The following is a 16880-nucleotide window of genomic DNA, read 5'->3' as shown; positions in this document are numbered from 1 at the left end:
ACAATTCAACTGTAACACCTTCCTTTACATACAAATACACCCAGGACCCGAGAGCCCTGAGAAGTGGGGGAAGCACAGTTCCCTCATGCTTCAACACAGGAACAGGAATGGAAGAGAACAGCTATGGTGACGCTCACCCTATACTGCTGAAGGACCCAACTGAAAGGATCCATGGGACTGCGTTTTCATGGATTTCCTCCACAGGTATGCTGAGTGTTTCCAGCAAGTTTCCTAGATATCTAGCTGCTGCCTGAATAAGAGTGCATCTCTAGTTCCCTCCAATCTCTGTAAGGCAGCTTGAGTCTTACATGTCAGCACTGAGCTGGGCTCACCTCATCTCTGGGAGGAAGGTGTTTTTGTAGGCATTCTCGATGTCCTGGAGATAGGCAGAGGTGATCTTCATCTCATGTGGCTAAACAAAAGCAGAGAAAACAGAGCAGGAGGCATTCAGACTGTTTCTTACCGTGTGTGTAAAGCGTGGCCACAACTGGAGGCACTGCTTTTTTCTAAGGACCAACAAGCTGCAAGGCTTCAGGGGACACAACCTGACTATAGAGCAACCCATGTCATGACCCTCCTCTACCAGAGCAGGGCCAGGGAAGAGGTCCCTCTGGAAAGTCCTGCCTGTCTTTCTGCTGCACCTCACATGAAGGGCAGGCAATGAGGGAGCATAGAGACTGGGAGGCGCAGTCTCTCCCACTGCCTCCACTCTCTTCCTGCAGACCTCTCTACCCCTCTGCTCTTCCCTCCGTTTCCTCCTCCACATTCCTTCACTCTCACTTCTCTTGTCATCTGAGGTAATTTTAAAACATTTAAAATTCAAGTAAGGGTGGACAGTTTAGCCAAAGCTAAGGCTCATTCTTTCTCCCTGGTTCATCTTCTGTGGTTTCTGCCTATTTCCCTGCTCATTACAGGGTTCCTTGACTACAGAGAGCTGCTGGGGTGGGGAAGTCACCTATCCGGTTACAGTCCCAGCACCCTAGATCACATGGAGATGTTCATTCTTCCACACCCATGTAAGCCCAAGGAGAAAGCCAGGCCTTGCCCTGCTTACTAGACTTGTAATGTACCAGCCTTGCCCTCTCCGCTAAGGAAATAACCTACCTTGCTGGTAACATAAACACTCAACACAAAACATCCACTGAACTTACATGACTACTGAAGGAACATCCCAAATCACTTTCATCTCTAGGACAACAGGACATGAGACCTTTCAGAAGAGAAAGGTCCAAGCAGGGCAGAGGAGATGGCCACTGGGAACTGGCACACATTGATCACAGAAATATGCAGACACCTGGCTCTCATGGTACTGACTTACATCTCCTTTCTTCTGGATCCGGCTCTTTATTTCCGGCACGGGCACATCGATATATATGACCAGATGGGGTGGCAGGTACTCTGGGAGAGTGAGCCGTTTCACTTCATTGTAGTGGTCCACACCTGCAGGAGAGAGCCCATGGTCATCAAACTCTAGACAGCTGCAGGCTTCTGGCACGTGGGGATCTAAACCATGACCGTAACCGCTGTCCACAGAACAGACTCTGAGTATGTCTACCTCACTTCCTGGACAAGTTGGAGACATGCCAAGTGTTCTCCTAATGTTTCTTGAGCTGGGATGCATGATACACCTGATATATATCTACTTATATCTTTATGGAACACAGATAAGAGTCTGGTCTATAGGGAGATCAAAAGGTATTTCTCAATTAATTCAACTGAAAACATAAGGTATACTTCCCTGGGTTCAGAATATTTCAGAGAGTTGAATAGACCATGCCAACTACCCACTGAATCAGATTCACACCAAAATGAACTGGGAGCCCTGAGACTGGAGCAGTCACCTCACCCTCAGCACACACCACATGGACGTCAAACCGTCCTGGCTTGTTATTCAAAAGAACAACAACCCAGCAGCTATGCACATCCTACCCACACCAGCACCCAACAGGGCACCTCTGTGCAGTGTCGAGAAAGCACTGTTTGTATGGTAAAATCTTCCAGAATGATAAGTGGGTGCTCACACTAAGGCCCACAGAAAGACGCTTATTTCACTTCATGAACATTCCAGTGACCCTCATGATCACTATGTCAAAGGCTATCTTTGGACTGGTCTGTGACCAAGACCAAGGAGGGCCACATACTAATAAGAAATGTGTGATAGAGGAGGCATATCTAGGGGTATAGGGCACTTGCATGGACTGCCCTGACCACACGCACGTAAGCCCAAGGAGAAAGCCAGGCCTTGCCCTGCTTGCTAGACCTGCAATGCACCAGCCTTGTCCTCCGCTAAGGAAATAACCTACCTCATTCCCCTGTTCCAGCTCCATTTGCCTGCTTATTTGTGTCAACATCCCATTCCTTTAGCCTCTCCTTCCACACTGGATGCCACTGACTCTAGCCAATGGGCTTTCCCCTGTCCTGGTACTAATATGATTGGCTATAGTCACCAACCTTATACATGTAAAATCCACTGTTACAGTCCATGTGGCATGGCCAACCCCTCACACCCTTCAACTATCTCTATGCACACGTAGCCACGGAGCTTTAGCCTTCAGGGTTTCCCCCTCCTCAGTAACTGTAGCCAGACCTGCTCACCACTCTGCTGTCCTCATGAGCACTACCAAGTCAAAACAGGCCCTGCCGGCTCTACTCCTCAGGCCTCAGCAGCATGACTCTGCCTTTAGGCCTAACCTGAGCCCATTTCAGAGGATCTCCCACCCAAGATACTCAACAGAAACTCGCCTTGCAGCCTACTGGCTCCTCTCCATTCTAGAAACTGGTCTTCATCACTCTCCTGCTGTGCTTCTGCAAGAGTGACCACCCTTCCCTCCTTGTCAGCTTCAGCCTCCTCAGCAGACAGCTCCTGCTGCCAGTAAACCCTCTAGCCTAGACCAATCTGTTCCCTTCCCACTTCCTCCCAACTGGCCTCCTCCCCTCGGACTTTTCCTCACCATATATGTTCTTTCCAGATATTTCTGTGACCATCTAATTATTAAATCTTCCTTCTCACACAAAGCTCAGTGGTCCCTCAGCACCCCACCCTAAACGGCCAGTCCTTACTTGTGCATGCCCCGTCAGGGACTGCCACTCCAGCATCACTGGCCAGTCCCCAGCCTGCTGCTGACAACGGGCCTGTCCTCTCTCCCTCCCTGAAGGCCACCCACCACAGGAGCTGTCCCTGGCAATGACCCCCACTGCTGCCACACATCAGTCAGGTTCCAGGCATGCGATTTCCACAGCACTCTAGAGCAAAGCTGAGGGTTACTCAGGGACTCTGTGCGGCCACTCATCACTTCTGCTGGCTTAAAGCCCTTGCCTCGAGGATAAGAAAAGCCTTGCCTGATATCCTAGAGCTGTATATACAGTGGCCCCCAGAGATACCTGTTGGCCACCCTAAACTGCTGCTTGGCATGTACAGGGCAGGCTGCCTGTGCCCACTCATTCCACTCCACACACACAGATGGGTGACCTCTAGCCACCGTGATGTAGCAGAGCCAGAGCCTCATATTACAACCATCCCTTTGCTTGCCTCAGTTTCCCTGACTGACTACTCATGCTGACCATCAGATTTCAGTACCCACTGATGCGGCCATCAAGCACTCAGGCAAGAACCTGACACTAGAACTGACTCAAGTCAAACACAGTACAGTCCAAACTCCTTACAGATACACCAGCCTCCTCAGGATTCCCAGGCCAGCCTACTTTAACCAAAAGCCTTTTATTCTTTCTCCTTTGTCATCTGCCAATGACCCAACCGATGACAATGTTTCTAAAATAGACTCACCAATTTGTTGGAGGGGCAACTGTACAGGGACAGACAGAGGGGAAAATAAAATGGCCCAATTGCATAAAGCTTACACAGCAGAGCTGCAGAGTTTAGCACAACTAGCTATACAGGCCAAGGAAAAGGTCTCTGAGGGTATGGCTAGGAGAGCTGTGGGATGCCAGAGGTTTCCTGAGCACCAAGGACACCACTCTGCTTCTAGGGCTAAGTGAAGGGACAAAAGCTACATATTTGGAATGAACAGGACAATGGGAGCTTCCTGAGTTCCCTCTCCCCTGGGAATACGGTATGCAATAGCACAATACCCTCCCCTCAGCCTCTGTGGAGGTACCCCCATCAGCAAAGGCACAAGCACACCAGAGGGCACATTACACAACTCACACTCCTTTCGGATGAAGCCCTGGTTGTACATTGCTTCCAGGAAGACAAAGTCACTGTAGATGGAGCGCTCCAAGACCACACCTTGTCCTGTTGAAACAAGTAAAGAAAAAATTTAAACCAAACAGCTAAAAAGTACTGCTAACTAGAAATTTCATTTTAGAAATGGAAAAGAAAAACTCCAGTCACTTACAGTTCCAGTTCTTACCAAACACATTCAGAGGACCAGCTTCCCCAGAACACTCGCCAACTCACTCCTGTCATGTATATTTCTAGTCTGTCTTTATGAGCCTATTAAAATGTAAGCCTCCTGCCTGCAGTATTCCTGGCTTTTGGAACATGCCTAGCACACAGCAGGTACTTACTCACAAACTATTTAGTAACTAAACATAGCATAAAAAGAAACAAACCACTGTTTACTTAACATGTAAAGTGTTTCTTTTTAATTTAAGAAACAAGTAGTTATAAAATGGGCTAGAATGTGCTTCTAAAAGAAATGGACTGCTTGGATTTCACTGAGGTAGGTCCTGGTAGAACCCACGAAGAAGACTCCTGACCACATAAGTTCCTAGGAATATTACTAATCAAGACCAGGGCTTCCATCCAGGGAAGGGAAATAATCACTAATAAAATTGGGAAATAAAAACCAGACACCTCTGTGACAACGTCAGTATGACCCAGACGCTGTGGACACACGCTGTGTGCTCAGGAACCTAATAAGAGTCCAAGAAAATGGGCCCCAAATGTAAATTTGTGAAACAGCTCTATCTGCTATCTTAAAGCCTTGCTGAAAACACATCCTTGTTCTCACAGCTCAGAATCAGAAACATGGATCCAACTTCCCAGGGCAGCTGAACTTGCTTCGATACCCACATGGAAGCCTCTGCCACAGGAAGTAGACAGAGCCTTAAACACAAACCACCCAGTCTTTCCCACACAATCTGCCTATCAACAATGGGCAGCCACTGCCACAGGAAGCAGACACAGCCTTAAACACCAGTCACCCCCTCTCCCACACTGCCCACCCATCAACCATAGGGCAGCCACTGCTATAAGGAACAGACACAGCCTTAAGTACTGGCCACATCCTCTCCCACCACACACACAACGTGCCACTGTGAATACAGTTCCTGGCACATGGTACAGTATATTTCAGGATATTCTGGGTCCATGTCTGTTTCCCAGGGAAGGGGCTGTATCCTGACCTCACTTACATACATTCCTGCTCTGTCATGTGCTCTCCCCTCGTGTCCTTGCTGCCAGTCTCCCACTCTAGACTTTGCTTGCCCAAATGCGCTCAGCTTGAATAGCATCTATGGAAACGCTCTTCCTAACTGCAGGGGCTCCTGAGACCCTGCATGCTTTGCCTCTCCAGTCTCTGCCATCTTTTCAAGGGTTAACTCTTAATCTGTGGCAACTTCCAGCCCGGCCACTGTCGCTCCAGAAAAACAGCTGATTGTCATTCATGTCTGTATAGGACACACAGTCCATCCTGATGGGAAACACAGCAATTTTTTGGAAAACCTCTACTCAGAACAGGATCAAGAAAGAGAATGCCCACCACCCCTGACCAAGGACACAGTGGTACCTGTGCTCAACAGATGTTCCAGGGCATCTGAGTACTGGAGGAGGCGGCTGGCATACAGCCAGGACTGCAGGCGGTAGCTGTTGCCATCGTTACTTTTGGGGTCATCGTAAAATTTCTCTAGGCTACAGCTGCCACTGAATTCCGTGTCGAGGGGCCTCCCATCGCCTGTGGTGCTGCTCGAGTACTGTATGCCTGCTTCAGGAAAGTGCTTCATGCCTAAGGAGAGAACACCCAGACTAAGCATGGGCTGACCACTCCCTACTACTCTAAGTATGTGGTTGAACAAAAACACAAAGAAAATGTGAATGCTATGGCCAGGGCTGGGCACCAGAACCCAAGAGAAGTCGCCTTCTCACTCACACTTCTTCACACGCTCAAGAAGCACACGAGGTGCCATGAACAACGGCTGAAGAGCATGTGTCACCATTTCCTGCAACCAAGCAGCACGTGGCAGTCCTTCCAACCCTCACCCCACTGCTACTGTCCAACACCACTAAAAAGGAAGGTAAGCAGATGGCTGCACCACAACAGGCCAGCCTGTCTCCCCGCCATCCCATGCGGAAAGCAAAGGCAGTGAGAGCGCCACCGGCAACGCAGCTCAGGCAGGTGCTCTGCTGCTCTCCCAGGGAAAGTGTAATTCCAACTGGTAACTGCCAGGGATTTTTAAATATACTAATTTGAAAGGTTACTACCCCCCACCCCATTCAGTCTTTTTGAGATAGGGTCTTCCTATGAAGCTTTGGATGGCCCAGTACTCACTATATAGCCCAAGCTTGCCTGGATTCCATGGCAGTCTTCCTGCCTCAGCAGCTAAAGCACTAGAGATTATGGGCATATATTAAATAAGCAACTAAAAAATGTAAGACCTACCTTAGGTATAAATTTACCTAGTCAACTGTCAAGCAAATTCTATGTAGGATAAGCAGTCACATGACCGACAAGCCAGGGCCAGTCTGCATGATGTCCATACCTAGTTTCTCTGCGATCTCCTTGGCGAGCTTGTTTTTCCCAGAACATATGTTCCCATCTACTGTTATCACTCGGCTGTACTCATTCAGTTTTTTGGTTGTCTTATCACCAAGAATGAAGGCCAAAGCTCCATACTTCATCTGTTTTTGCACACTGGTATGAATTTGTCCCTGAAAAACACATCACATCACCACTCTGGTTACTGCAGGCATTAGCAACTATTAGGTAGAATATGAGGAGGCCCCTCTTGTTTGATGAGCTGATTCCCTTCCTTCTTAGAGCAAGCTCTCTGAGGGTTGACTGTTTACCTCCCTAGGTCTCAGAACAGGGCCTGGAACAAGGATGCTTGCTATGTTGATAAAAAACTAGGTGGATGGATGAATAGATGCAGATGACAAATGGCAGAGGGGAGGGGGATCTGACCGAATAAAAGCGCCTCTCTGAACTAGGCTTCTATCTTCAGGCTGTTACCTAGTTACCCCACCACCGAGTACACATTTTAAGCATGAGAAAGCTAGAAGACTTAAACCAAAGTAGAGTTTCCATACTCTAACCCCCACGACCCAACAAACAATAGAGCAAATGTAAGTATGATCTTTGCCTTCCTTCAACTCCATAATCACCACAGAAGCCAAACTCTCAGGCTCTGTGGAAGAAGCACCACCTCCCTGTTACATCTCTCATCTGCAAGGCAAGAGATATCCTCACCAGCTGTCTCCCAGGCTATGCCCCAAACTGAAGCTAAAATAATCCACTCCCCCCAACCCACAAACAAAAAGGTCACCAAGGGGGCACCAGTGGGGGAACTGAAAGGGCAGCAAATTTTAAAATGAGAAGTAAACTGATCTCACAGAGATGATGTGGATGACAAGTGACTAAATGCTCCCACGAGAGCCAGGAGATGCACTGTGTGTGCTCTCCCAGGATGCCCACAAATGCAAGTGACTGCAGCACCAAGGCCAGCAAGGCAGTGTGTGGCAGGATGGTCTGCCCTGCTGAGTAGTACAAATGGGGCAGTCAGTGGAAGTCACATGGTTATAAAACTAGCATCCCACTAATGGCCCAGGAACCTTATCATCCAACTGACAGGAAGCATTCCCACAAGAAATTTGGATGCATACTTAATGCAGCCCCCCCACTCCAATTGCCTCGAAGGGGGAACTATCAAGATGGTCTTCAATAGGTAAATAAATGATTTTATATCCAAACTAAAGAGCATTACCCATCAATTAAAAGGAATGACTAAGCAAGCCATAAAGACATGAGCAATTTTTTTTCTTGCTGTTTTTGGGGTTTTGTTTTGAGATAAGGGTCTCACTATGTAGGCCTGGCTGGCCTGGAGCTCCCTGTATAGATCAGGTTGCCTTAGATTTCATAGATCTGCCTGTCTCACGCTGGAATTAAAGGTGTGCACCATGACATCTGGCTTAAGATTTATGAGAGGGAGGGAGGAGGGAGGGAGGGAGGGAGGGAGGGAGGGAGGGAGGGAGGGAGGGAGGGAGGGAGGGAGGGACAGAGAGAGAAGAGTGTTAGAAGAGCAATGGATACTTTTAACCACTGAGCCATCTGTCCGACACCACTGTAAAGTAAATGTAAACACAGAAACGTGTGGCAGGCAATATAATGTGACTGATTACATGAGTCCAGAATAGGTGAAATAACAGAAACCATCAATGGCTGTCAGGTTAGGGTATGGGAAATAAATGAACATTAAGCACAATGGACTTCCTCAGGGTTGTGAACAATTCCATGTGGTACTATGAAGGCAGAGATATGTCACTGTCCACTGTGCAAAACTACAGGACTTCACAGCATGAAGAATGAGCTAAGAGCATACAAAACTTGGAATGGAAACCAGAATGTGAATGGACTTCCGATAAACATATGTGGAACAACCTCACTTAAGAAGGGGTTGATGAACGGACAAGGAAATGAATGTAACCTTTAAGTCAAGGTCAAAGCAAAACTGCACCGTGAACGTTCTGTGCGCTCTAGTTGGTAAGTGTGGACCCAATGGGGAGTAAGCTGACAGCGCTGATTCCGGCTGGCATTCACGCGCTCCCCATTTCTCTCTCTGGCTCACATTCATAGCACACACACACCTCTCTTCTGTTCAAAATTAAAACCCTGGGCAGTTTAACACCTCTGTAGTTCTAGCTATTAGAAAGCAAAAAGAGTTAGGATGCCGTCATAAAACGTGTCCTATTCTGCCGGGCGTTGGTGGCGCACGCCTTTAATCCCAGCACTCGGGAGGCAGAGTCAGGCGGATCTCTGTGAGTTCGAGGCCAGCCTGGTCTACAGAGCGAGTTCCAGGACAGGCTTCAAAACAATACAGAGAAACCCTGTCTCGAAAAACCAAAAACAAACAAAAGTGTGTCCTGTTTCCAGCCACGGTCCCGTCAGCACCCAGTATCACCCAGTAGTATGCATGCGCCGCAGGAAGTCCTAATCCTCCCAATCTAGCCCCAAATGTCTACTACTGCTCCACATCACGGCACCCCAGCGTCTACAGGACGCTCCACGAAGCCGCTTCGCCAATCACTGGACGGATGAGCAAGCGGGCCCAGGCTCCAGGGCTCCGGCATCCCGACTCCCCAAGTGCAGCCGGGAGAGCGAGTCCCGCTGCAACGCTGCACCCGGAGCTGGGGCTGGGGCCTCAGGAGCTCGCGGCTCCAGCAACACCGGGACAGAGGGCACGGAGCCGACGGGCCGAGACCCAAGCAAGACTAGCCGCCCGCCGCTCACCACGCGCTGGACTCCGGCCGCGAGGCCGCGCGCGGAAGCCGACGCCGGGACGAGTCTCAGCAGCCTCAAGGCCATAGCTCCGCCGTCCCCGCTGGCTCAAGGACCAGAGGGACGCGAGCGCGACGAGGTCCTAGTCTGTCTGCGGCGCGCTGCCATGACGTCACCGTCGAGGTGTCCGCGGCGCCTGTCGGGAAAAAAAAGACACCTTTCCAGGAACACAGGTGACCCGGCAGGGTCTTAGGGAAGGGACGGTACTTAAAGCTAGACTGACACTCAGGGGACCGGGTTAGCTCCTTTGGGCGAGTAACGCGGCTGGACCCTAGAACTCCGAGTGTGGCGAAGGCCGAGAAGCCCCTCCTGAGCCTTGCGGATTGAGCGGAGGCCGCCAACTCTGAGCTGGGGTTCTCATCGATGCCTTGAGGGGTGTGGCGGAAGGGTGACGCCCTCGCTCCGGGTATTCCACGGGTTCCGTGGGATGGACCCGCTCGCTCCCAAGATTCTGTGGTGAGAACCCGCCTCTGAGGAGAAGACCCAGTTCCTGAGTTCCGTCGGCGGCGGTGGCGTCACCTACTCCCTGCCTGGGTTCAGAGAGGAGGAGCTGCCACCCGCCTGGACTCCGAGGCTGACAGCCCTGCACGACTCGTTTCTGAGCTCTTGCAGTGCTGAGAGCTGAGGTGGCCTCAGGTGTGGAACCACCGTGGTTTCCAGTGCAGAGCTCCCTGCCTCACTTCCACAGCTGCCACCCCCCCCCCCCAAACTTCTTCAGCCACACAACCCTCTGAGGCTAAGGAAGAAGAGTCTTCATAAGCCAGGAAAGTGCTGTTAGGGGGAGAATCCCCAAAACAATGGGGAGTCAAGCCTGGGCGCGGACTTGTCCTTGTAGGTGACACAGAAGCTCTCCTGCACTTCCGCATTTCTAGAAAGCCCGGTGCTCTTTCCAGTATATTAAGAATGGGAGTGGGAACCCTCACCACCCACATTCCTCTTACATCCTGTCCTGATCATCCCATTTGGCAACCTTAGTAGTTCTATGTGGAAGAAATCGGATTTTTAATTTAAAAATCACAACCAAAAATGAAATGTCTAAACATGTATGTTTTACTGAAGAATTTTACTTAACACTTAAATATGTAAATATGTACAGTTTCCTCCAGAAAACAGAAGAGAATGCTTACCATCACGTATTGTGATGCCACAACTGTCAAATATATCCCAAAAATTTAAGACTAGTGAAAAGGGACCAGCCAAATTAACACACCCTGAGCAGAGCCAAAGAAACACACTTTGGCCCTGGAATCAGAATCAGTGAAAGAAATACACCCTGGTCCTAAAACTAGAACAAAAAGACTAAAAATGACCAGAGAAAGAAACACACTTTGGCCCTGAAACCAGAGCCAAATGTAGCCATCCTGAGCTGGAGATTTAAAATTGACCAATCCCCACCCTGGAAGCCCCTATGTAAACCCTGTGTCTGTTCAGCTTGTGGCTGTTCGCTCTACCCGGCTGTCCTCTGCTGCTCTGGCAGGGGGCAGCCACATCTGCTGGATTCTTCCCTCCCAGTAAACCCCTTTGATGAGCTTTGGGTGAAGACCTTTTTTTGCGCTGGAGCAGAGAGAACCCTGGGCAGAGCAGAGCAAGCAGGGCTGTAACACTTCTGCTGGGGAAACCTTCCCTTAGCAGAGCCAAGTTGTTACACTCCATTCTCCACTGTCCCGGAGCATAGCTGAACTGTAGCAACTTAGCCTGGGAAAACCTCATGCTGGAACAAAACTGCTACACTGGGCAAACATCCCCAGCTGAAAGACCCTGTCCTGCCAGAGCAGAGCCGATACACTGGGAAGCCTATCCCTGAGGCAGGGCTGTAAGCTGCTATGCTTACTGCTGCCTGTGCTGGTCCTTAGCTCCGGAGCTCCAGGATACCTTACCATCTGAGTTGTGTAACACTTAGTATTCTGTGACTTCCATTGCCAGAATATCTGTCTCATCTGATCCGACCAAAATGCCTACAAAGACCCCCATAGATCAATATCTTATGAATGTATACAGGAAAATTCTCAAGAAAACAGTAGCAAAATGAATCCCGCGATGTATAAAATGAGCACAACCCCAACAAATGTGATGTAGTCAAAGGATGCAAAGCCATGTGATGTTTAAAAATCCACTAATGTAAAAACAGAACAAAAGAAATACATGTGATCAGTGTGTCTGATAAAAGCATTGGACAAAGACAAATACTGATTTATAACAAAAGAGCACATGTGTTCAAACAAGGACTATAGGGCACCTACTCATCTTCAGAAAGAATGCCCACAAAACCCTAGAGATAACCTCAAGTAGAGGAAGAATGAGATTTGTCTTTTGAATAAAAAGCAAGGCCTTCTGCTTCCCCCACACTTTCCTCAGCAAAACAATGAAAGCCCTAACTCATATAGTATTACAAAAGATATAAATGGAATACATATAGGAAAAATAGAAATAAACTATCTGTAGATGATATTATTTTACTCAGAAACCCCAAAAGAGATGACAGAAAATCTCCTTGAATGAACAAGTAAGTTCAGTTCAGTTGGGTTGTGCAGTACACATAAAAAATGTACATAGAATGACAGTATTCTATGTACTAACATTATATAAGCCAGAGCTGAAGAACAGATGAAATTCAATTTATTCTTTTTTTTTTTTTTGGTTTTACGAGACAGGGTTTCTCTGTTTTGTTTTGGAGGCTGTCGGTCCAGCCCGGCCTCGAACTCACAGAGATCCACCTGCCTCTGCCTCCCGAGTGCTGGGATTAAAGGCGTGCGCCACCACCGCCCGGCTTCAGTTTATTCTTGATCTAAGTAAACTGTAATACTTGAGTGTAAATATCACATATTTGTAGGCTGCAACATATAAAATGCTGATTTCAGAAATCAAAGAAGCCCTCAAAAAATGGAGAGGCATATATATCACAGATCAGAAGAAATACATAATGTCGATTTTCCCCAAACCGATCTATAGGTTTAATGGAGTTACCACTAAATCCTCCACAAGGACATTTGAATGGGTAGAGACAAACCTTTTAACATTATAGAAGTGTAAGGACGCTAGATTAGCCACAACGAATTGAAAAAGAAGAATAAAGTCAGGGGAACTACTCTTCCACTGTTGGGCTTCACTACATGTTGCTATAAATCAAGAATGTGCAGTGGTTTATGGAGGCTGTGGTGTTCCCAGAACAAGAACCAATGAAGCAGAGAGAACTGCCACAAATGAACCAGCACATAGTCTCAGCTCTTTCTGCAATGGTGCAAACACAGTCCCGTGGCAGATGGTGTGAGAGTGATTTGGCTAGCCATGGGGGAAGCAAATAAACCTTCACTAACCTTAACACCAAAAAGAAAGAAAGAAAGAAAGAAAGAAAGAAAGAGCCTAAAATCTCAAAATGGAGCGTGTATTTGAATGTAGTATGTAAAATTACAAAGCATTTAGGAAAAATAGAAAGATTTTGAGCCTAGGACTAGGGAAATAATTTTTGGCTTGATATCAAAAGCATAATTCAAAATGGTTAACTAGACTTTATCAAATCCAGAAATGTCTGCTTCATGAGACCTTAAGATGTTGAGAGGACAAACTACAAGTAGAGAAAATATTTCCAAGCCATGTATTGACAACAGACCTGTTTCTAGAATATATAAGTAGCTAAATTCACATTAGAAATAATCCAGGAACTGGCATGATGGCACATTCCAGAGGTCAAGTGGTGTGGTTTCCATTTATATTATATTATGTGTTGAATGACAGGAAGAACAACTTAGAGGCCAGGGCCACATGGGACTCCCTGGTTTATGTCTTTGCAACATTATGTAAATTGCCATTATCTCTAAAAGAAGGCATGAAATTACATTGTGTGCAGGATAATAAAGAAATTGTAACAGAAGACAGGTGCTCATTATTTTCTTATTAAAATCTCAAATTTGTGACAATAACATTGTCTTCAAATTAATCTGTAGATTCAACACAATCCCGCAAATAAAAACCTGCAAGCTTTTCTTTTGTTGACACTGACAGTCAGATTCTTAGATGTGTAACTCCTTCCGGGAAGACCTAAGAGAAACCAAGACCACCTAGAATAGAAGCACATGAATGGAGGGCATGCTGGACCAGGTCCCTCTTCATGACAGGGTCCTGAGGGAGAAGCACCAGGAGACAGTGGCAGAGGGGGAGGGTAGAAGAAGATAAAACAATAGCTGGGGTTTTCATAAGCTGATGACTTTTGCCAAGCAAGTTTATTAAGAAATACGGCATCTTATATACTATTTTCAGGGGGAGATGTGGCCAAGGTCAACAGAGCTAAATCAGACCATGTTGGCAAGAGAACACATGATCCTTCAGACACAACTGCTTTAGGACTGATAAACACAGCCCCGGGAGAAGAGATTGCTTCTCCATAAACCACAACCATGAATCCTTTGAGGCACTGACTTGTGTCCCAGATCATCCTTGTGAAGTCCACTCTTGTACAAGGACACAGAGCTAACATTTCCTTTGTTCTTTCATCGCAGCCTCTGAGAAAGTCTTGAATGGGTCTGGCTCCCAAAACCAGGTATACAAAAGAGCAGGCTGGAGTCTAAAGCACAATGATCTATGCTTTCAGTGATTTGTTTTATTAGATGGTGACACTGCCTAGGGAAGAGCGTGACCTTTCAAACAATGGATGAGTGGTAGACCAATTTCAGGTTCTAATGGAAACTGTTTTCAGTTTCAGATAGATTAAAAATGTAAACATTTAAAAAACAAAGCTTTGAGAATGCCACTGAAGAAATTTTCATGAACGTAGGGAAAGCAAACATTTCTTAAATATAAAATCTCTATAAACGTAATTGTACAAGTTAGACATGAAAATGAAGGACTTCTCATTGTAAGACACACCAGAACAGATCATATAATAAACTGGAAGCTTTTTGCATCCAAGGGCTCAGATCTGACAGGAAGCTCAGATCCAGATGTTATAAGAAGCCCAATAAGAAAAGAAACCAATATAAAAATGGGCAGAAGATGTGGACAGCTCACCAGGAAAGTCACATCCAAATGGACAGTGAGACACTCAAGTCAGTATATGCAGAACACCATTTGCACTTGGAAAACACAGATTAAAGTCACTGTAAGGGACCTTTGGAGCCCAGAAAAAAGGCTGAATTGAAGCAGAAACAACACTACATGTTGGCCATGATTCAGAACCTCTGGTATTCTCCTGTATTGCTAATGGGAATAAAGATGGTACATAAAGTTTTGAAAATAGTTTCTACTAAACCTGGCCATGCACATATCTTATGTTGCAGCAGTTATAGAAACATGCATCCTATGTTACCTATGTCTAGCCTAGATACAGCTCTGTGTATCTCACTAAACTGCATGACTATCAATAAAATACTCTGGATTGTATATAGAAGCATCACACATCCTAGACAGTATCCATAATACTGTCATCCAATAGCAATACACAGGACTACATGCTGATGCACATGTGAAGATTACCAAGCAACAGTGCATGAATCATCACTACATGCAAGAGAGGAAGACACATACAGTTGAGCCAAAGCAGGACATGAAATGTAAGCATTTCATGACCACATTAATGAAACTCAAAACACCCAGGTTATTCTGGCATTAGAAACCAGCATAGTAGTTCTCTTGAAGCAGAGAGGGTAACTAGGGCTGGACTCTAGTGCGTGCCCAGAGTCCACACTCACAAAACATATTTGGATGAAGCCTCATGACTGTGGGTAGTTTTACAGTGTTAAATTTCATGAAAAATAATAGTATTAGGATGAGAGGTTTTATTTGCATTACACTTGAGAGGACTTAATGTCTACTGAGAGTAGTGCCCAATCCCAGGGTCCTTCTCACAGCATCCTTAAATTCAGTGTTCCTCAGACAGTAGATCAAAGGATTCATCATGGGTGTGAGGACAGTGTACACAGCAGAGATGAGCTTGTTGGAGCTCCGGCTATCAATGGCCTGGGGCCTCACATACATGAAGATCATGGCCATGTAGAAGAAGGTGACCACAGTAAGGTGGGAGGCACAGGTGGAGAAGGCCCTCCACCTTCCCGTGGCCGAAGGGATACGAAGCACAGCCAGGGTGATGTGGCCATAGGACAGAATGGTGGCCAGGAGAGGGAACACCAGAATGATGAAGGCCAGGACGAAGTCCACCAGCTCTGCAGTAGAGAAGTCGGTGCAGGCCAGCTTGAGGATGGGGGAGATGTCACAGAAAAAGTGGTTCAAGACATTGGAGCCACAGAAGGTAGCACTGGAGATAAAGTAGACCTTGATCACAGAGATAGTGAAGCCACTAGCAAAAGAGAAGGCCACGAGCTGGACACACAGCCCCGTGGTCATGATGACTTGGTAGCGCAGGGGATGGCAGATGGCCACATAGCGGTCATAGGCCATGGAAGCCAGGAGTACACACTCTGTGCACACCAGGGAACTGAAGAAGTAGAGCTGAGTCATGCATCCAATGAAGGAGATGTGTTTCCTCTGCAGGAGGAAGCCGTCCAGCATCTTAGGGATGATGTCTGACACATACCAGATCTCTAGGAAAGACAAGGAGCCCAGGAAGTAGTACATGGGCCTGTGGAGAGAGGCGCTGCTCCAGACAGTGAGGATGATGGCCAGGTTCTCCGTCAGCACAAAGAGGTAGGCGAGCAGGAAGAGGAGGAAGAGCAGGTACTGCAGCCTGGGGGCTGTGGGGAAGCCCAGCAGGATGAACGCGCTGACCTTGGTGATGTTCTCTCCCCTCATCCTTCCGCACCTGCAAAAGATCAACAGGACCAAGTGTCAGCTGAGGGGAGGAGAGGGAGCAGGCAGTCACCCCAGCTGCAAGAAGGAGAACACCCCTGGTTCCTGTGAGCAGCAGGGAAAGGAACTCCTTCTCCTGCCAGATCTCACACTGGGAAGACCTGTGCGCTTGTGTTTGGTGCATAGTGACGAGGGGACAGGCAAGAGGGGAACTGCTGAGGATAGATGTTTAAGATGTAGGAAGCCTACATGGCCCTTGGGGAGAGTAGTTGGGTTCAGAGTGGGGTTCTTTGCTGTGCTGCTGGTGCTTGGGTTCTATATTCTAGGAAGGGCATGCAATGGTTTTGCCAGACAACATCAGCATCCACCCTCTCTTCAATCATGTCAAGGATGATAATGCTTATTTTATATTATTTTCCCTTGAATCAGAGGTGCCAAGGCTGATGTTTGCTCTGCTCTGCTTTAGTCATAAATGTTTACTGTGGAGAAAGCCAGGACAGACAGGGCGGTGTGGTACCCTGCAGGGGTGACTATAGACAGGTCCATGCTCCTTGGTCTGGAAGTAAGAGGATAGAGGGGACTATGCTCCTGCCTTGCTGGAGGAATGAGTGTAATGGCTAGGGCGCTACGACT

At 47.4% G+C, this 16880-nt stretch overlaps 2 protein-coding genes across 2 annotated transcripts in view; both read right to left on the bottom strand.

Annotated features, from left to right (window-relative positions):
- The window catches only part of Ndufa10 (NADH:ubiquinone oxidoreductase subunit A10), a 35324-nt gene extending 25702 nt beyond the window's left edge, over nucleotides 1-9622 (bottom strand). Inside the window, exons 1-6 of the mRNA XM_005082192.4 lie at nucleotides 9465-9622; nucleotides 6721-6889; nucleotides 5751-5966; nucleotides 4166-4252; nucleotides 1319-1440; nucleotides 333-412 (exon numbers count right to left, since the gene is read on the bottom strand). Of these exons, the coding sequence (XP_005082249.1) occupies nucleotides 333-412; nucleotides 1319-1440; nucleotides 4166-4252; nucleotides 5751-5966; nucleotides 6721-6889; nucleotides 9465-9539 (749 nt within the window). The 5' untranslated portion in view covers nucleotides 9540-9622. The remainder of the gene's footprint in view (nucleotides 1-332; nucleotides 413-1318; nucleotides 1441-4165; nucleotides 4253-5750; nucleotides 5967-6720; nucleotides 6890-9464) is intronic.
- A 5683-nt stretch (nucleotides 9623-15305) lies between these two features.
- On the bottom strand, nucleotides 15306-16250 carry LOC121142679 (olfactory receptor 6B2-like). The gene has a single exon (XM_040752807.1). It carries the CDS (start codon nucleotides 16248-16250, stop codon nucleotides 15306-15308), a length of 945 nt encoding a protein of 314 aa, XP_040608741.1.
- Nucleotides 16251-16880: the final 630 nt, after the last annotated feature.

Source organism: Mesocricetus auratus, unplaced genomic scaffold (genome assembly GCF_017639785.1).
Source record: "Mesocricetus auratus isolate SY011 unplaced genomic scaffold, BCM_Maur_2.0 Super-Scaffold_100010, whole genome shotgun sequence".
NCBI lineage: Eukaryota > Metazoa > Chordata > Mammalia > Rodentia > Cricetidae > Mesocricetus > Mesocricetus auratus.
Note: the sequence above shows the minus strand (reverse complement) of the source record. Positions and strands in the feature narration are given on the sequence as shown.